This window comes from Chiroxiphia lanceolata, chromosome 5 (genome assembly GCF_009829145.1).
Source record: "Chiroxiphia lanceolata isolate bChiLan1 chromosome 5, bChiLan1.pri, whole genome shotgun sequence".
NCBI classification, from domain to species: Eukaryota; Metazoa; Chordata; class Aves; order Passeriformes; family Pipridae; genus Chiroxiphia; species Chiroxiphia lanceolata.
In genome coordinates this window covers 62,833,739-62,853,906 of record NC_045641.1, presented here as the reverse complement: position 1 = coordinate 62,853,906, position 20,168 = coordinate 62,833,739, and the positions used below count along the sequence as shown (strand labels likewise).

General features: G+C 45.3%; 1 protein-coding gene across 13 annotated transcripts in view; it reads right to left on the bottom strand.

The window, feature by feature from the left end:
- CACNA1C (calcium voltage-gated channel subunit alpha1 C) overlaps positions 1–20,168 on the bottom strand; it is a 433,056-nt gene that overhangs the window by 8,499 nt on the left and 404,389 nt on the right. For 5 of the 13 annotated variants that reach the window (XM_032687962.1, XM_032687966.1, XM_032687969.1 and 2 more), the window contains 13 exons: positions 19,360–19,451; positions 18,369–18,534; positions 17,362–17,489; positions 15,602–15,698; positions 13,142–13,244; positions 11,036–11,137; positions 9,898–10,025; positions 8,613–8,762; positions 7,275–7,627; positions 6,380–6,406; positions 4,911–5,039; positions 4,387–4,496; positions 2,306–2,409 (listed from right to left, as the gene is read on the bottom strand). In XM_032687962.1, coding sequence (XP_032543853.1) covers positions 2,306–2,409; positions 4,387–4,496; positions 4,911–5,039; positions 6,380–6,406; positions 7,275–7,627; positions 8,613–8,762; positions 9,898–10,025; positions 11,036–11,137; positions 13,142–13,244; positions 15,602–15,698; positions 17,362–17,489; positions 18,369–18,534; positions 19,360–19,451 — 1,689 coding nt within the window. The remainder of the gene's footprint in view (positions 1–2,305; positions 2,410–4,386; positions 4,497–4,910; positions 5,040–6,379; positions 6,407–7,274; positions 7,628–8,612; positions 8,763–9,897; positions 10,026–11,035; positions 11,138–13,141; positions 13,245–15,601; positions 15,699–17,361; positions 17,490–18,368; positions 18,535–19,359; positions 19,452–20,168) is intronic. The other 8 variants (XM_032687965.1, XM_032687963.1, XM_032687968.1 and 5 more) reach the window with 2 other exon arrangements.

Here is a 20,168-nt window from a genome sequence, read left to right as displayed (position 1 = left end):
TTTTAAGGCATCTGGTGTTGGTGGGAGGATCAATATACTGTCAGCCATTCAAGTCCTTCCTGTAATAATTTACACCACCTCTGAGTCATCCAGCCTTCTTTTATAACAAATTTCTCAAGAAGCCCCATGCTGCACAGGGCTGATGTGATGCCTTATTCGTGGTGACTGCCTCCTTGTTCTATGAGCAATACTGTCAGAGTCGTAAGCTCCTCTCACAGAGCTCACTGCAGCCCTGTATGAACAATTAAATAAATACATGGAAAATGCGAGAGGATGTGGATTGTGTTGCAGAAAATCCCTTTGTTCAGTCTGGGGTTAGTCTCACCCAGCTTCAGCTATCTGAAGGCTCCATGTAGTCTAAGCTGTGTAGAGAGACACTGGCAAGCCTCCTGTCTCTTCAATCCCTGCCTGAAAATGCTCTCTCTGAAAATGCTCTCTAAGACTTACACATGACTTACACTTGCCCTTTGGAGGTGCTCCTTCCCATTGTTGACCACAGTGAGACTGAACTAACAAATTTAAACTAGAGAGCTAATTTTAAGCTATCTAATGTTAAGTGAAGCCCTGCCCATCTGCCACTGAAATCCTTGGGAACTGATAACTATGCTGTGCTGATGACTTCAGTGACAGATGAACAAAAGAATTAATTATTAGTCACCTACAGGGTTCACCAAGATTTTCCCAGGAATTAGATGTCAGGCTCCTATCAGATATCAATGAGGAAGAAAGCCCTTAGAAATTCTTCTGTATAAGTCATGCCCTGCAGGCTATGATGGCCTCAGCACATCCCTTAAACTGCCAGATCTTCAAGGAGAGACGTAGACCTGTCAGGCAGAACAATGCAACCAATTTTTCAACTTGTTGGCAGAAACATACAACAAAGTGTTTTATCAAAATTATAACGTGCTGAGGAAGCTGAAAGAAGCTGTTATGGACTGCTTTGAGCTTCAGCTGCATACATTTACATATTGTGATGTACAAGTATTTCATGAGAATACCTCTTCAGGCATTCACAGCAACAGAATCTATTACACTTAGCAGAGGCACCTGTCCACTCTCATGTTCTTGTTTTAAGCACTGTTGTAGGCTGACATTTTTGTACACATGTGAACACTACTGAATGTTGTCAGCTGGAGGCTAGATGCCTATTGCAAGGTAGCCCCTCAGTCTGGCTGAGTGACACTTGGGTGGACAGTCCCCCATCCCTCTAGGTTTTTGTGGTGGGATGAGGAGGAATGAAGTAGCTCCATCCTATTTATATGGGTTGGAGGGAGGTGATTCTGCCAGCTGAGTGGGCTGAGAGGGTGGGAGGCACGTGTTCCCTCTGCCTGGACTGCCGTGGGAGGGCAGGAAGTTTCAGGAAGGCTGTTGCTGCTGTGTTGACTGTGGGAGGCTGTTTCCTGCCCACTCCTCCTTGCTCCAAGGAATTTTCTGATTGTTCCTGCCACAGCTGTAACTCTCTGCAGACTACTGCCTTCTGGGATTTGAGTATTGAAGGATAACTCTCTGGGAGTGGAGGTGAGAAAGGCCAGGGAAGCCTCAAACATACTCCGTCCTCTGCTCTAACTTCTCACGTCTCCCAGCCCTGCTGTGTAGCATTTTGTACCCCTGTGGCAGCGAAGGAGGTGACAAGGCCATTCTGCCCTGCCCTGGGGAACTGCATGGAGCAGGACACCACCCTTGCAAGGCTGGCACTACCATCTGCACCTGTTTCTTTTATGGTGACAAAAAGTGGCATCATCAAAATAAAAGACACAAATCTGCTTTGGAGTATGACAGCTGGCTAATCATCTAGGTACGTGCCTAAGCATACATTTGCTAGGCTGCTGAACACAGTTACAAAGGGCTTGAGAAGCTGATTAATGACATGTAATCAGACTATGTTTTAAAATGATTAATTACAGTTACTGGTTACCTTTAATTAGTATGAAAGTAGACTCTGCACATTTTATTCATATGCACACTACCATCAAAGCCAGTGTAATTGCACTGCAGCATGCAATTTGGGTAGCTATTTTTATCTTTTAGCTAGTATTTTATTTTATTCTTTTACTGACATCAGAAAATGATAACTCTGCTGACTGCAAAGGACATATTCCTGTAGCATTCTTCTGGGAATAATAAAAATCCTAAAAGCAGGAATGAGCATGATGGCAAATCTGATTTCTAAAAACCGGATCCTTGATGTGGGTGACAAACTATCCCAAATGGCTTTTAAAAAGTTGTTTGGGATGCACTGGGGAGGCACTGCAGGTAGTAGGGTTTCAATTTCACTGCTGGGCCCTTTGTGGTCATTAGCACCTACCTGATGATGTACCAGATGCAAAGGCAGAACTGTCTTCTGCGAGACGTCCACGCCCTGGTTCTTCTGTCTTTTCAAACACTCTAAGTGAAAAGATGCCCTTCGACCTGAAACAACAATCACACACAGCTGTGTCCATCACTCATAACAAACTACAGGTAATCTGTTTTTCATTTCCTTTAGTGCAGTCCCACTGGAGATACAGCAAAGACACCCTCACTTTCAGCTCTGCCCACTTTCCCTCGACACCTTGCCCTTTCCAGAGCACAGGTGTTTGCAAAAAGCAGTGAGGCATCGTGAAACAACCAACACCACCTTCAGATAAAATTCTGAAAAATGATTTTTATTTTTCCTCTTTTAAAACACATGCAGTTGATTTCCCTCTTGAACAGTGGAAGTGTTCTCAGACCTCTCTGGTCCAGACAAAGCCCCTGTCAGGATTGATGATGGCAGCTGAGGCTCTGGTGCTGTGCCTGGCTGTACACAACATGCAGAAGGGGATGTCAGGCTGCTCAGGTGACATTGGCCTCCTGCTTGCATGTGATCTGTGTCCCTTAGCTGCCAGACATACCACAGTTTATGAGACTGTGTCTATAGCAAGGTCAAGTGCAAGTGAATTAATCAATGATGAATTTACTGGTGAATGGGAGGTGACTTAGACATGAGGCATTTTCAAAGTTTGGAAAGAAGGGAAGAGAAAAAAGCTTTTTTTTTTTTCTCTTGAAAAAAAGAAAAGATTTTAGGGGGAACTGTTGAAACAGTCACATTGTTTACTTGCTATAAAATTAAACTTTATTTCTCTAAATAAGAGAAATTCTTCTCCCTATTAAAAATTGAAGAGTACTGCAAGGTATGTTTATGAAAAAGTGCAAAGGCTTTACTTCTGGAGAATAGCAAATAAATCCAATATTAAAGATTTAGTGCATGACACACTGCATGGCACACTAAAATATTTTTGGGGACTTCTTGATCCTGATGACATTTTTCAAAAGAAGGAAAGATAATTAGAATTCTGAAAATAGGGTGTATCTATAATATTGATTTGTTGAGAAAAAGTCCTCTCAGAGTTGGAGAGGACTTTGGTTGGGAGGGATTGGTTATAGCCCAGAGAATGAATGTTACAATGCAGGTTAAAAGTATTTTCTCTTTCTAGAGAAAATAGACGATTAGTAAAATGAGTTTAATATCACTGTAAAAATATTCACTAGGATGTAGTTAATCAAGCATTGTATCAAGGACTGACTGCCTTACGGATAGGAATTGTTGTTGCCTAATATTTTAAGATTTGAAATAAAGTAAATGCTTTTAGAACACTCAATTGTACAAGCATCCTGAAGGATTTGAGTGAAGACTCAGTAGCCTCACTTTAAACATTACACTACCTAGCCTGTCACTGTTATTTTATATATAAAATATATTTTATACACATGATTCTTTTCGGTTTCTCCCTGCAATGTCCTTGTTCTCCACACCAATACCCAGGAGAAAGGCTGAAAAATGCTGTAGCTAGAGGAGTTCATTTTCTCACAGACTCTTACATTTGTCTTGATACTTTCATAGAATCTTGTGATTCATGGATTTCACCTGACAGTGTAGTTTACAGGCTCAAGCACTTGAAAATCTCCAGGTACAATCACAGTAGCTAACAAACTTGTGTTGTGTTAAATTAATCAGTAATTCACTATGTTCCTGGTAGCAGACAACAGAGACAACCTCTCCTTGCTGAATACACACAGACCAGAACACTGTATATTCAAGGCTAGCCCATTCAGTGACTCCCTGGTGACTGTTTGGAGAGTCCACAGTGCTCAAATAAACTCCTCTAATTTACAGGCAGACTTTACCAAATGGATCACATGGACTATCCAAACAGCCACAGGTTCATCTACTGACTGAGAGCACGAAGTCAGCACAGTCATGTGCGTGACCGGGATCATCTGCACGCTGGGGGATTCCTGGTCTAACAAGCTAAAGGCAGCAAACAGCAACCCCTATGCCCACACAGGCTGGGAGTCCCCCAGCGAGATGGGAGACTCCATCAAGGCAGAGGAGAGCACAGCCCCTGTGTCCTGCTGGGAGGTTACCTAGTGCTGAGGAGCACAGAAACCCTTTCTTCGGAGAGTGCCGGGTGTCCTCTCCTTTGCTGTTTTCTGGTGGAGTGAGTTGTCTGTTTTCATCATCTTGGTATGCAAGCCTGGAAAGGAGAACAGAGGGACTTAGAAAAGCACCTGATATTGGACAGAATAACTCCTCACCCAGCAAGGAAGCCAGGAAGATCATGCTAGCAGAAGGATGCAATAGTGAGCTAGCTTCAAGCTATAACTGGACCAGGAGCAGTAACAACCATGAGACAGAGAACCCCTCTAAAAATGAGATTTGGGAACATCAGGTGGTAGAAGGGAATGTGGAGAAAGGCCCTGCAGATCCAGATGCCTCATTCAGAGAAGAAGGAAAACCCTAGGTGAAAGATATTCTTTTCAATGTTACTTCTAGGGCTGAACTGCAGGTTCTGATCTTATCCTACAAACTGAAAAAGGTCACCTCTTCCCACCTCTCCCCCTTAATCAAAGAACCACCCGAACACCTTGACTAAAGCTGCAAAGCTCACATTTCGGTAGAGAGCAGACTTGGTTCACTACAGTACTCAATGTCTTCATTCAAATTTTCATCATAAGTCTCATCCTGAGACACTTCCTCTTGGCAAACAATTGCCAGCTGGCTGTCTCTGGAACTGGAGCTAATGAGCAAAAAAGACAAGTCAAGATATGGAGATGGTAAAGACAACCTGTTGTAAAGACAAGAATGACAGGCTCCATCTGTCTCAGTTTATAATAATGCTGAAGAGCCATCATAGAAAAATCAATGACTGAACAGAGCTACAGAGTTCACAAATACAAAGCAACAACCTTTGTCAGTGTCCTCTGTCAGAGGACAAGTTTCTTAAATCAATGCTGAACAATACTGTAAACGTGTTATTGTCATCTGTGACTACAGGAACTCTATTAGTGTGCACATCACACTGACCACATGTACAAAGATATACCTCACCTGAATTCAAAGTAAAATCTGAGATGGGCTCTTGTTACAAAAGCCTTGGTTATGGATTTCAGAGAAGCCTCCTAGACACTCACAGTAACCCTCTCAGCTCTGTGATGTCTGGTGTCTGCCTCCCAAATCCCTTACTCTGCACCACCTCTGCCCTCTGCTTCCTGTTCACACTCTCATTCCCTGCTGTCTTTTCCACTTTTGGTCCCTTTTTTCCTCATCACTAACTGCAGAGTGCTTCTACTGAATTCAGTAGGATCTGTTCAGACCCTTAGGTGTAACAGCCCTTAATTCCCTGCTTGCCTCCTCTCTGTCCCTCTGTTTCACATTTGGGCACTCATATTTCACTTCATTTGGACTTTGTGTTTTCTGAGGTGTAAAATCTGAAGGTAGCTTGAATTTTTGAGGTACCAATATGGAGGTACTGGAGACAATCTCAGTTTCTTACTAGCAATTGCAGAAAAGAGCAGTGTGGCAGGGTTTTCTTCATCTTTCAGGGACCAGAGAGGAAACATTATTTTGTTTAAGCAAAAAGCATTGGGAAAAGTGTGTGTATGCAAGGTATGAGGGAGCCTGTAGGCTCAGAGAGCCTGTAGGACTGTGCTGGAGTGACCTTCCTCCTTAAATGGGAGGCAAGTAAAACTGCTAAGGTGCAGAGAGGAAAAAATCAGTACATGGCATCTCCTGCTCAACAGTCTGTGTTTAGCCAAAACCATACACAATTTTTCTATGAACACGCCAGGGTGTACTTCACTATGCCATGATCAGAGAGTGCATAGATGTGTGAGCCCAGCTAGAAACTCTAAAAAAATCCCAAATCTAGAAAACAGCTAGAAACTGTCCATGAATCACTACCTGCCCTGTGTTAAGAGCATTTACTGGAGCTGTCATGGTGATCATTACCTCTCTTTCAGCCCTACTGACACCAAAAAGAAGAGCCTGTATTCAGCATTAATGGGAATTTGGACTTTCAACAGGGTGAGCAATGAGCCTTACACCCAGCCAGCATTAGACATTATGGAGAACACATACCGTCCCAGTGTTTCGTAGTAATGTGTCCTAATTCAAGCAAGGTGCCCAAGGAAGCAAGGAGAGAAAAGAACACCACGTTAGCAGTGTCACATCAGCACAAGTCAGCAAAGGAGGAGGGCACATGGTAACACGTGTAGTGCAACTCCTGTGGCCTCCCTCGGGAAGGCATGAAATAGAAAAACCCTGGGACTCTTTACTTGGGCAATTCTGCACCCTCTGAATTTCCTCTGTCTTATTGTCCTATTCTTTCCAGGGGCAGCATTTGTCCACCTTTTCCCACTGCCCACTCTCTGCACTGAAAAAAAAATTCCAGCTTCTTCCTGCTGTTACTGAAATCCCCCTCTGATAAAAATGATCCTCCTTTCACATTAGACACCTGTGTGTAGAGAGCCTGAGAACTGTCCAGAGAATGGGATTTTCTTTGTGTTGCACAGTATTGCATTTCTGAAAACTTTGCCTCCCTCCCCCAGAATGCTTTTGGTGACCTCTGTAGGGACGTGACCCACTGAATGGAAAACCACTGACTTCCACAAAGCTCCCTACTGGGTGATTAAGAAATGAATTGCAGTCTCCTTCAGTTACCAGTTGATAAAAGTCCTCCCTGTGGTGAAGGAGGGATAAGTAAGGCTCCTTTTGGTTCTTACAAAGGTTTCTTCATGATAAAGCCCAAAGAAAACAAGTGAGCTGATCAGTAAGAGTGCTTCTGCTTTGCAGTGCTCGACTGATGCATATCTGTTGCACTGTGGGCTTTGGCACAAGTGGAGAACCAGAAGGCTCAATCCAGGCTGCAAGCTGGGCAATGTCTGGGGGTGACTTCAGCTAGGCAGCAGTGCCCTGGTGTTTGCATGCACATTCCTATACCCAGTCCCTTGACTTACTCTGCTATGAAACTTACCTTTTGGATGGTAGTTTCCAAGGAGCCTCCTGCACACATATTGTGGGTGACAAGGGGGTCCCATGGCCTTCCACTGTGCTGACAGTGCTGGGGTAGGTGGGTGGGCTGGGGAAGCGGCACAGGGCAGTGTTGTTGGCATTGTTGATGTTGGCATTGGAGCCTGAAGATGAGTAGCTGCTGGGAGTGAAGGTGGAGTCCACCAGCTTCTCATGAGATGGAGACTCAGTATCTCCGTGGTTGTTGCCAGACTTATTGATGTGCAGAGGTCGCTGGGTGGTAAATGTCTGGGGGAACGCGCTCCTGCCATCACTTTGGTAATAGCTGACATGGTTTCCAAACAAGCCTCCAGCTCTCTGTCAGAAAAACAGAAATGATTTTCCCTTTGTGAGTGAGAAGATGTGCAAGGGCCCTGGTGTTTCCTGCTAAGCCTGTTCTTGGAAAAAAAAAAGGGAGAACCAAACTGTTCATGGCACTGGTGTTCTCTCTTCCAGAAGGCACTGTGTGGACTTCTCTGTCACAGAGACTAGGTACACACAGGCTGTGAAAATTTTAGCTTTCTACGATATTTCAGAGGACTGGCCAAGTGTATAGGCGAGGCAAAGGTGTCTCTACACCTCTCACCAGTCCTGGAACTGCAGGACTGAGTAGGAATGCAAGAACCAGGTAGCCGCTGTCTGGTTTTCCCAGTGCAATTGCGAAGGAACATTCAGACATGAGAGGGAATTTCAGAAGAGCACCAGAAACTATGAATCACCTGGAGGAAGAAATGATGAAAAATTTAGTGAGCCAGTTATGTACTGTTTAGATGATGAGTAATGAAAAGGACTGGCAGCATCTTTCTGTAAGGAAAGGAGGAAAACACCAAGAGGGAGGAAAAATTACCAGAGGAGACAATTACAAGAAAAAGGAATGAAATAAAAAAGAAAAGATCTAGGTAACTTGCTCAGAAAATGTCCTCCTTCTATGGGAGCTCTGTTGAGTTCTGATGTACTTTTTGGAAGGATGCTACTTGTGCTACAGAAAAGAGTGGACAAAAACACTAAAGTGTGCTTGGCTGCTGCTCTGCAGACTGTGAGGTGGTTTAACGAATCTGTTCTTTAATTTAGATTTTGTGAGGGAAACTTCCACTGAGGAGTTTCCTTTGAGACAGAGAGAGAAGAAATTGGGATAAAACTGTGCAAACATCTCAGAACCTGTCCTCCTAGGTTCACTATGTTGTTTTCTAGTAGGACCTACAAAACAAGAAGGAAGACCCGGATGAAATGCATAAAAGAGAATGTAGCTCTCTGAGCTCAGCTACTGGCCTAGTCTCAACTCACAAACTTGTTCAGTACCTACCCGGAAGATATCATCTTCAGAGGCAGCAGAGACAGCTTCTTTCATGGCCTTATCTAACTCTTCTTCAGCTGTCAGGTCTCCAGAAATTGCTCGTCGGATCTCTGGGCCAATGTCGTGGAGTGTGCGCAGACCAGCCTGCAAAACAGCAAACTATAGAGCTTCATATCTCCGAGTGGATATGGGAGAAATAACTGCATTGCCATTTCTTCCTAAGCTCTGTGAAGCCCTTTTACTTAACATAGCATCCCCAGCTCCTAGAAAAACACCAACAAATTCTGTTCTTTCATCTCCAGCTTAGAGAGGGAGAAACTCTTAGCAATACAAGCCAGGAATGTTTGTTGCTAGTCCCCTGGCTTCATCACAACAGGACACAGACATAAATCCACAGGCTTGACTAAGCAGGTCTTTGTGCTTTCAACTCTAGGTTCTCAGATCCACAACCAGAAGCCCTTGAGCAGTCACAGTTCCAGCTGAACCATGTACTCTGGTGCCTCTGAAAAATCTCTTCTTTTTAATCAGCAGCTTAAATATGGATTTAAGAGCTAAACTTCTGGCATCCGGACCTGGACAGTCCTCAAACCCCTCACTGACTGGAATCTGTCCCATGGAGTCCATCCAGGGCAGTAAGCTGTGGGTATACTGAGACCTCATTCTGTATTTGTGCCCACATCACAGTACTTTTTAACTTGCTGAAATTCCAGAGTCACCCTCCTTCCTCACTGTACCCTCAATGGACATAAATGGTGCTGCTTGTACAGTCAATGGGGCTTTCTCATTCTTTCACATAGCTGGTAGTCCACCTAGTGAACATGTAGCAGAGAGGTGAACAGATCCCAGTTCTTTGAGCCTGATGCCCTGTCCATTGGATGGCCTTGGCATCCAGGTATGCTTTTTGCTTTTTAACTGATTTTGCCACCTGGCAACATGGTCTCCCTGACCCTGTTACAATGACTACCCTCAGAAAGGGTAGAAGGTACGTGCGAATAAGCAAATGTCTGTAGGACACGTCGTACCACTTCTCTGAAAGGATCCCAAATTTCAAATATTCCCAGCAGATTGATAAACTGTGGTTATAGCTCACTTGTGCCTTCCATTTCCAGAGCTAAGGGATGTGGGCCCATGGCACATACGTATTCACCCAAAAGGAGTGGCGTGATAATTCAAGGGGTCTACAAACTCCTTTCCAGTAGGGATAGCCCAATCCAGCCCCCAGAATGGTCCAGAGGGAAATGGGGTCACCTGCCTCTACTGTACCACCCCTGTCCGTTCTGTGCCCGCTTGTCACCTGTAAGGAGAGCGCGTTGCGCTGGGAGGGCTTTCCCACCAGCCCCTGCTCTTTACGCTTCTTGAACTTCCGGAAATACTCCTGAATCAGGAAAGTGGCGTAGAACTTCCCGACGGTCACCTCGTCATCTGCAAAGGGGTGTTAAAAAACGAATCAAATAAGCAACTGATTTCAACAGTGTATGTGCTACTGTGAGCCTTGGGATTCCCAGCAGGAACACTGGGCACCGCAGGGCGCGTCTGCTTTTCATGGTGCCAGGACACAGAGCTGAAGGACGGGACTGCTCCACCACCAGAGCTTGCTGTAAAGTAGTCAGGAGGAGAGGTGCATGTGGCATTTGGATAGATTGTCTCTGCTGGCAGAGAACCCCTAGAGCTGTGCACCTCTGGATGTATACGGTTTACGGGGAAGTACATCTGACCTTTGCAGTCTCTGGTACCGGTTAACCACAAAGGATCTCATTATAGCAGCAGCCTCCCCAGTCTGGGTCAAAGCATGCTGCTGTCTAGTGACAGCCTGGGGTAATACATGATCTGACTGATCATACATCCTCGACCTGACCTGGCCCTTCTCTGCACTGAAATTCTGTCTGCTTGTGCCTCACATGGGTGTGAGCGAACAGGAACCATCACCTCTACCCTGAAATGCAGCCATTGCTGTATTCTCACTCAATAAAAACTATCAGTCAGCCAAAATGTTTTTCTCCAGGTAACTCTCCTCCCTTCTCAAAACCCTCTGGAAATTCTGTGAAACATGGTCCACTGACTTCAGGACAGGCTGAGCAAGGTTCAGCACCTGGCTGCATCTGCTGTCTGACTGTCAAGTGCTGTTTTGTGCTGTAGCCCATGGAACCACCTGGAATGTCAGTAAAGGCCTCACTATGCACTAACTAGATGCCCATGCACTAACTCCTATTTATGCACATTTTCTTCTTTCCCTGATTTCTCAGCAATAAGAACGGGATATTCATGATACTATAGGCAGAAAAGATTTCAGCCTGATGAAACACAGTTAACAGCCTGTAGAAGAAAGCCTGTCCCCCCATATTCCACCTGATGATCACAAGGTGCAGTAGGACATGACAGGTGGGAGAAAAAAACAGAGAGATTCAGAGACTGGGACAAGATCCTGAACTCACCACCCGCAGGAGGCACCACCTGGTCCAGCAGCTTCATGCTGGTGCGCTTCCAGATTTTCTTAATTATTGCTCTCAGCTCTTCGTTGGCTTGCTCCAGGTTACCTGCAGGGTGAAAATCATCAGAGACAGGAACTAAGCAGACCCTGCCGAGGAGCAATTTCATGTCTGGCATGGCAAGCTCAGGAGGAAAATATCAGAGCTTTTTCAGTAGTGGAAAGTTTTGGGCCAAGAGATGCTCTGACTGTTGCTAAAGCCCCCTCACAGCAAGAGCTCTTCTTCCTAAATATGCATACTCATCTCTGGGTAAGAAAGTGACAGTTACTGACTGATAGTGGGCAACAGCCAGAAACAACAGATCCATGGTGCTACCTCATCCCAAAAAGCAACAATTGCATCTAACACTTTTTTAATTGAGATCCGGTGAAGGTCAAATATAATGAGAACAGAGTTCAGTAAATGGGAAACAACAGCTTGGGGATCACAAATAACTGGTGGTAAAGATGCAGCTGGCAATCTGAAGACCTGTGGCTGCTTGCAGCACTTCTCAAGAACTACTTACTGCAATCCCTGCCTCCCAGCAAATACCAAGCTCCTACACATGGTACTAAGAGTCTGACTCGGAGGGTGTGCACAGTGCTCTGACAAGGCACCAGAGGCAAGTGCAAGGCTTTTGCTGTTTGACTCAGAGGACTGTCCCAGGATACACATGTTTATTCTCTGAAGAACAGCATAGGTTATAACAAGCCTTGTATGACACTGTCTGAACTTAGACTTTACATGTTCCTCCAAGGGGCTCTGAGTTAAATGAGACATTAATTAAGCCACATTACTCCCGTGAGAGTGAGTGAAGCAGATTTGGTTTATATCCTTTCCTTCTAGATACCCGTTTCCTTCCAAATGAGTCACCTTCAATTTTATTTCTTGATTTATGTACATTAAAATGTACGTAATATAACTGAAGCTCTCTTCTCTCTCTGGGTGTACGAAACCAGTATCTTGTCCTCCTAAAGGTGTGGTTCCTGCAGTTTTTCTTATTGCTCCCCAGCATTAAGGCTCCTCAGTGTGCTGCATGGGGCTCTGCACGGCAGTAGCTCTCTTAATAGGATGCATCCTACTCAGACAAGAAAACCAAGTCCTTTTTGGGTGTCTGTTTCATTAGACCTGAGATATCTTACAGGGTTTGCAGATGGCTTTTCTTCAGGAGAGCCTCTTCAGCTACAGTCAAATTCTGTTTAGAACAATATTCAAAGCCTTAGTATAGTTTTTTAATTTTATCACTGTTTTTTGTCTCAGCTGTGTATAATACTGGCACAGTAAGCTAAGGTTCTGCTGGTCTCTGCTTTCCCATACCTGAGATGTAATGCAGCCATTACTGAGGCAGAGGTGTGAATCACAGACCTACATGCTCTTTTAAAGCATCTCATTAATACTTGAAACCAAGTTTTGACTCAGGACCAATATCTTTCATTACAGCAGGTGACAGAGTGCAACAAAGATGACAAGCTGAGCTCAAAATCTTGTCTGTTTTCCTCAACTATAGCTGCTGTCTACGCAAAGCTTTTAACAGTCTCTTTACTTCTCATCTGTCTTTACAACACCACTGTTCCTACAATGTAATATTAACTCATGCTAATGGAAGCTCAGGAGGAGTTTTAGTGAGATGAGACCCCTGAGTCCAAGCTCTTTTGCCTCCCTTGGACTGGAAGATCAGTGGTAGCAGCAGTCGAAAAGCAGCCCAGCTCTGCAGACAGTGTACAGAGGAGGAGGCTTCTTTGCCCTTCTTCCTTCCCCTGGCGGTTGTTTGAGCAGACATTGATCTAAAACTTTAAACCTTTAGACCATTGTGAAGAATGAGATCAATAATATGATCTCAAGGATCCATACCAAAGGAAGCACCAGCTTCCTAGGTAACAGGAAACACTGTGCTTTCCTAGAAGAAACTATTCCTCCAAACCTCTTTACACTGCTTTTTGTCCCATGTGCTGCATATGAGTAATTTGGATAATTTTGCACAAGGTATCCTTATTGGTTTACTCCAGCTCAGTACACTTGGGTGTGAACACTGCTCAGCTACCTCTGTACCCTTGCAGTCAGCAAGCTTCTTACCTTCTGTCTTGATCCTCAGTGCTGTTCTGACCAAAGCAAAGAGAGTGGCATTGAACATGACAGTCCCATCGCTGTTCAGTGGCATATTCATGGAGACAAGGCGCTGTAGAATAAAGAGAAGAAAGAGAACAATCATACTGCCAACACATGAACTGAAGTATGCTCTTCCTTATGTCCTCATGACACCCTCCAGACCTGCCACTTCTCTTATGTGAGCATCCGTGGCCTATGGATTTAGTTAGACAATGATAGAAGTACTTGTCATATCCACCAACTGTGTGCAGTTTTGGTCACCACAATATAGGAAAGATATAAAACTATTATAGAGTGTTCAAAGGAGAGCAATGAGGATGGTGAAGGGTCTAGAGGGAAAGCTGTATGAGGAGCAGCTGAAGGCACTTGGTCTGTTCAGCCTGGAGAAGAGGACACTGAGAGGAGAGACCTCATTGCAGTCTACAGCTTCCTCACCAGGTGGAGGGGCAGGCACTCACCTCTTCTCTGTGGTGACCAGTGACAGGACCCCAGGGAATGGCCTGAAGTTGTGTCAAGGGAGGCTTAGGTTGGATATTAGAAAAAGGTTCTTCACCCAGAGGGTGGTTGGGCACTGAACAGGCTCCCCAGGGAAGTGGTCACAGCACTGAGCCTGACAGAGTTCAAGAAGCACTTGGGCAATGCTCTCAGGCATGTGGCGAGGTTCTTGGGGTTGTCCTGTGCAGGGACTTCGATGATCCTTGTGGCTCCCTTCCAACTCAGGATATTCAAACATTCCATGATTCCACTGATGGCCCCAACCGTGGTGTGTTTGCTCTGGGGTGTCTCTTTCATTACTACTCTGTTTTCTTCAGTTTTGGCTATCACTTTCTCATCTTTGTTTTCCCCAGTGGTCAGTGGGCACTTGCTGACAATTCATGCACAGTGATTTTTTTTCAAAACTTTTGACTTCTTTTCCTATCAGGAGTGAACTGCTTTCTTGATACCTCACGAGGCACTTGCAAACTCACCTGCATTAAAGCTGTACCTGGTGCAAATGCATATATACAGAGAGACAGAATCTTTCATTTAGGTGACAGGCTTGAAGAAAGGGGATTAGCTGAACCTAAAAAGCTGGTCTGCTTTATCCAACTATTCCCCCTCTCCCTTTTAAAACAAGGCTGTGTCTGCCTGCAGTAATTCTGTAAAGTTATATAGGACAGAGAGTGAGTGCTAAGTACTTTGTAACTGCAGGGTGAACTTCAGTAAGACTAATAACATGTATATGAATCAGATTTCACAGAGTCACCAGATCTTCTGTCCCAGGAGGTAAGAGATACTGGAGTCTTGGCTTGAACTCTTATGCTTTCAGGGCCTGATTTTGTTTGAGCTCTGCCTTCTGCAACTTTCATGCAACAGGTCTGGTTCAGAACCAAATTAAAAGACAGTGTGTCATCCCCCCTACTACCACTGCAATCATAGCCTTTGGGGTTTGAACCAGATTGAGGCAGCAAGGAATAGTTAGATGGCAGACTGAAAAGGATCAGCAGTAGGTCACAGGAGTCACATATTTCTGTGCACAGGTTCCAGGGTTTGTATTTTTCTCTGAGTCTTACATAAAAAGACAACTACAAGTTTCACATACAAACTCTGGGACTTGCAAGGAGATGAACAAAGAACTTAAGTGAAGGTTATAAACACGTAATTGTTCACTAGAGAGAGTCCTTTTTCATAGCCAAAGTCTCACAACCAAAGAAATGAGTGAGAGGTTTTCACAGAAAATCTGTATTTTAAATTATAAACATTAAAATTTAAAAAAAAATTATAAAAATTAAATTATAAAAATTATAAAATACTTCGTATATTTTAATGCCACGCTCACCTTGCTGTTTATTATTTGTGAGTTATTTAAGCAGGAATGAATGAGAGGAAACACTAGGTTTATGGTGCACTGCTTACTCCAAAGAAAACCTCAGAGATATTCTTTACTTTCCCTGTTATTTCTAGGTGTCTCAGGATGCATGTTTAATAGTACAGGCAGGTGAGTGGCTCTTGGTATTTGAGAGCTGTAGTTAGCATGGATGCGCTCTCCTCTCCAGAGAGGGCTGGCAGTGCACTGATGCCCCTGGCTAGTGGACAACAACGCCTGCCAGTGACCCTCCAGCCCTTGACTGGGTGGCTGCAGCCCAGAGGAGCTGGTGAGTGGTGCAGGACAGCCGTTCAGACGTGCTGTTGCCAGCTCTGCCTGGCAGGCAGTGAGCTAGAAGGTGTCCAGTGGGTGTGGCAGGGTCAGCTGGAAAACACCACCGCAGGCTTGTTAGTGTAGAGTAACCCGGTCTAGTGGAAGGTGTCCCTGCCCACAGCACGTGGGTTGGAATTAGATGATCTTTCAGGTGCCTTTCCAACCCAAACCATTCTGTGACTGTGTGACTGAATCTATAATTTAGCTGCTGTGAACCACGGCCTTCCGCGAGCCGCAGGGTGCCTTACTTTGCAAGCCACCCGGTGAGGGCAGAGCTTCCCGAAACCCAGGGGGGGCTGAATCCGCCGGAGCAGCGTCACCACATCCAGGTGTTTGATCCGTCCCCTAAAGAAGAAGGCACAGTGAGGGTTGCATCCTGACCACGGGGGGTGAGCTGCTGATCCACCTGCAGAGTGCAGATGCAGCTGGAAGTGTCACTGAGATCTCTCCAGCTGCCGGGCTCTCCCTGTAGCCCAGGCAGAACATAATGCATTATTCCAGGCCTCTCACATTTGTTGCATTCCTCAGGATTTGCCCAGCACTCATATAACTTCTACTAGTACAGAAAACTCATCTGTCAGTCATACACAAGTCAATACTTGCAAGAATTGACCTCAGTGTTTGAATGTTGCAGTTTCTTAGTGCATGAACTGACAATTTGGAATTGTCCCCCCCACCACTGACCTGCTCAAAACAAATATCTGCTTATTTACTTATTTAGGTCTAAAGGAGGCACAGTGGTGCAAAGAGCCTGTTTTCTTCCTTGTGCTTTGCCCACTTTTGACCCACATAAATAGCCCCAAGCCTTTTGATTCTTGTTTATGCTTTGGGCTGTCTCTAGAGCCAGCACAAAACAAAGTGCTGAACTTCCTTCACAGTAGCAGCTGGGTTTCTCTTAAGTTCTGTAAATGGCATCTCAAAAGAAGAATTCTCTCATGGAGGGAGGAAAGCTATCAGAGCCAGAGGTGAGGCATGGGACATGGATGGGGAAGAGAAATAAAAAAGCTCCCCATTCATAGATAGGGAAGAACAGGACGTCATCTGAACTGAGTGGCTATCTCTTATATGGCTTCAGCCACTGCAGTCTTGCCTCCAAACAAGCACAAATAGTAGCACCTGTTTAGTTAACAAATGGTGTATTTATTAGAATTCTGGGCTTATTCCTTATCCATATTAAAAGTCCCCCAAGGAAGTCAACATAGATGGGAAGAAGTGTTCAAATTCACGTATCACTTTCATAATGTGACACTACCTCACATATGGCAGAACCTGAGCCCAAATTAAACTTGACACTATGTTTCCTAAAGAGATCTGCTTTTAGTTTACACCAAAATCTCTTTCCACGGTTTTTGCATTATGAAGGGGGTTTTGCAATTACAATTGTCAACTGTACTGTAATGCCACAGGGATCTAAATACACTTTAAGCCTAAGCATGTGTCAAACAGAGCATATAATACTGAATGTCAGTTAAGCCCTCATGTGAGTTGTTCTAGTGTAACTTTAAATCCCTGCAAGTCTGCTGATGTGAGTAACCTGCAGACAATGTAATGCAGCCATGTGAATATGCAGATTGTGATGGGCCTATACGAGATATGACAAAATGGAGATCTGAGCACAGCAGCTCTACTGTGAGTAGAAAGTCAAGCAGAAGAGTCAATATCCCAAAACACATGCAACAATAAACCATCCCTCTAATCTCCTTTTCTCAGTCTCCTGCTGCCCCTCCCTAAGCAGTCTGTATCGCCCCTCCGACTGAAAGTGAAGCAATGTCCTGCCAAGTAACAGTGCAACCTAAATGCTGAGATTTTTGTGAGTATCCTTGCACTTCAGGCTTACAGATTAACCAGCAGTACCTTGTGGAGATGTCTATTTTAGGAGTTTTGCAAAAAAAGAAAAAAAAAGTGTTCCTGCAGGAGGAACATGGCACTTACTGCAATGGGTTTAGAGAACAGAAAATAATGGGCCTGCTCTCCTGAGGAGCTCTGATATCCAGGCTGGGTTACTTACTTAGCTTCAGGGTCATACTCTGCCCAGATCCTTTTAAACTCATCCAGGTGGTGTGGTCCTAAAATGGACCAGTCCCGTGTCAGGTAATCAAAGTTATCCATTATAACAGCTACAAAAAGATTGATGATCTGCAAACAAAGACAGAGATGACGTGATGGAAGAGGCAAGTAACAGTAGATTTTACTGAGTTCTCCATTTAAGGTCTTGATTTGGACTCATAAAACTAGGAAGCTATGAGGAGTAGGTTCTCTGTTCCCCCATGACAGCCCCCTAGTTTAAATGGGAAGAGCCCAGAGGTGGAATATTCTCAGCTCATTACACTTTTCCCTTCCCTACTAAATGGACAAGGCACAAGTTTGCCGAATGCTTAGATGTGCTGTGGTGGCTTGTTATTAACCTGGGTCTTTGCCTGGCATAATGGGGTGGGAGAACCTCGGATTCATCTTCGATAGGCAATGGGGCTGAGATGAAAGTCCCTTCTTCTGGCCCAAGACCAAAACTTTCCAAATTTGCTGCAGTTCACTGGGAGAGTTTTGGGCACTGGTGCCAGCTGCAGAGCATGTGCTGTCGCTCTGAGCAATGCCGCATAGCCAACACAGAGCAGATGCAAGTGGGATATGTGTATTCTCACAGTCATTGCTGCTGGCAGGGGAGGAAAAACCTGCTCAGCATCCAGAAGGATGGTAGGAGGGAAGGTGGGAAGTGTGGCTGAGGCGTTGCTAGCCTCAGCACAGCCCACAACACACTAATTTGGTTTTCTCATTGAGAGGGAGGGGGAGAAGAGCGCTCCTTTGCTGTGCACAAAGGATTGGGATGGGAGCAGAGCATCCCCCAGTGCTGGTGGGAGGCAGGAAGGGGTGTTGTCTCTGCAAGGGTGCTGCTGGGAAAGACCCCATGGGGAGATTTCCTCTATTTGAGATCATTCTTCTCCAGCGCAGTGCTGATATCTGGGGAAGCAGAGGCTCAGCCTGTCAGAGGGAAGGTTTTGGTTGCTGGGGTGGACTCACCAGGAAGGCACAGAGCATGTAGAAGCTGATGAAATAGAAGACGGCGAAGCTGCTGCCACAGGAGTGATCGGCTTCGGTGGAGTTGGCCGGCTCTGACTCCGGGTCGCACTTCTTGTCTGGGAGACATGCCAGCATGATTTCCTGCCAGGCCTCACCGGTGGCACACCTGGGCATGGCAAAGGGAGAGGGAAGACATCATTGACCTTTGATGTGAGAGGGACTGGCAAATTAGCAACCTGTTCCTGCTCCCATGAACATTAATGGGAATTTTGCCACTGAGGTTAATTAAGAGCAAGTTAGGCTGAAGGCTGGGCTTTGACACACTGGCATACCCTACTCCTCTGTTTGGTTTTGTTGCCATCATCAGTCCTCATTCCTGACTGGCTTTGGCTTAATGTGGGTACAGGTCTCTCATGTTCCAACCAGACAGCCACTGAGATGTGTGTGACACATCTCAATATGGATTGCATCTCATATGGATTCCATGCAAGAAGTCCTTCAAAATGAAGAGAGTGTGTGGAATTTGTATCAACTTCCCACTCCTTCAGCATCCCTCCCTCCCCGGCCACAGCCCAGCTGGCCTCAGCTGGAGTAGGATGATGTGCTAAGTTGAGCTGGGCATGGCCATGCCTAAGCACGAGTCCATCATGTCCCTTTCCCTGCTAGAAGTCACACTAGCTAGATTTGAATGAAAGGAGTTTTAGATGCATATCAACATTTGAGAGCACTGAAAACTGGCTACCTCCCTTCCTTCCGAGCAGGAGCACCTGCCTCCCTCCCCAGCACTAAATGTTGGCCAGTGTCAGCTGGTGGGGGTACAAGGCTTGAGACTGGCCACTCCATCTGACATAACTCCCAGGCTCCCCTGCTGAAGGACAACATGTTTCTATGCACCTCGTGAGCATGACACGGTAGAAGGAGATAAGCTGTGCCCGAGAGCAGAGGAATCGTGCTCCCAGACTGACACAATCCAGAGCTGTCACACACCCACCTGAAAAGCAGCAGCACTGCCTGGGGGAAGGTCTGGAAGTTGTTGTTGCGGTTGATTTCCGTGGTATCGTTCAGCGCAATTTTACCAAACACCTGGCAGAAAGCAGAGGTCTTTTCAGATTAGCCCTGCAAAATCCCCACAGCTCTTGTCACCTGTAGCTCTTGGCCTCACCCTGATTCTGATATTTAACGGAATCTGCTCTTCTATTAAAAGAACGTTTCCATGTGCCTTTTTTATCTGTTGCTGCTTCCCTGGCTTGTACTTTATTACCAGAAAAGCACTAATTTTGTAACAAGAGGCATCTTATGTTAAAACAAGATATCCTTCCTTACTCATACACTGTGAATACACAATATAGGGCCTTATTTTAACAGGCATTCATATGGGGAGTCCCAGCTGAAAGAAATCAATAATACAGAAGAAAGGCTGCTTCCTTCATTGCTCATCTGTCTTCACTGGGAGGAAACGATAGCAAAAGACCAGCAGCTGCAAAGCCTTCAGCTTCCAGCTCTGTGGGGTGCCTTGGATCTTTCCAAAACAATGTAAAGTACGTTGACTTGGATCTGGAGATTGTTCGAATGCCTGCCCTTCCAATAGTCATGCTTGTCACCAGCAGGTGTTTCAGGGGACCTCCCAGAATGCAGCAGCACAAAGGCCATGACTAGATTTGCCGAGACAAGGATGGTTTACAGCTTCCCCCTGTGCCCAACCAACTTTTGTCGCACCAACTCGTTCATCCAGTCATGGCATGAAGGCTGCAATCATCAGCAAACCTATTTAGCGGCCTGTCCACAGATATGAAGTCCCCA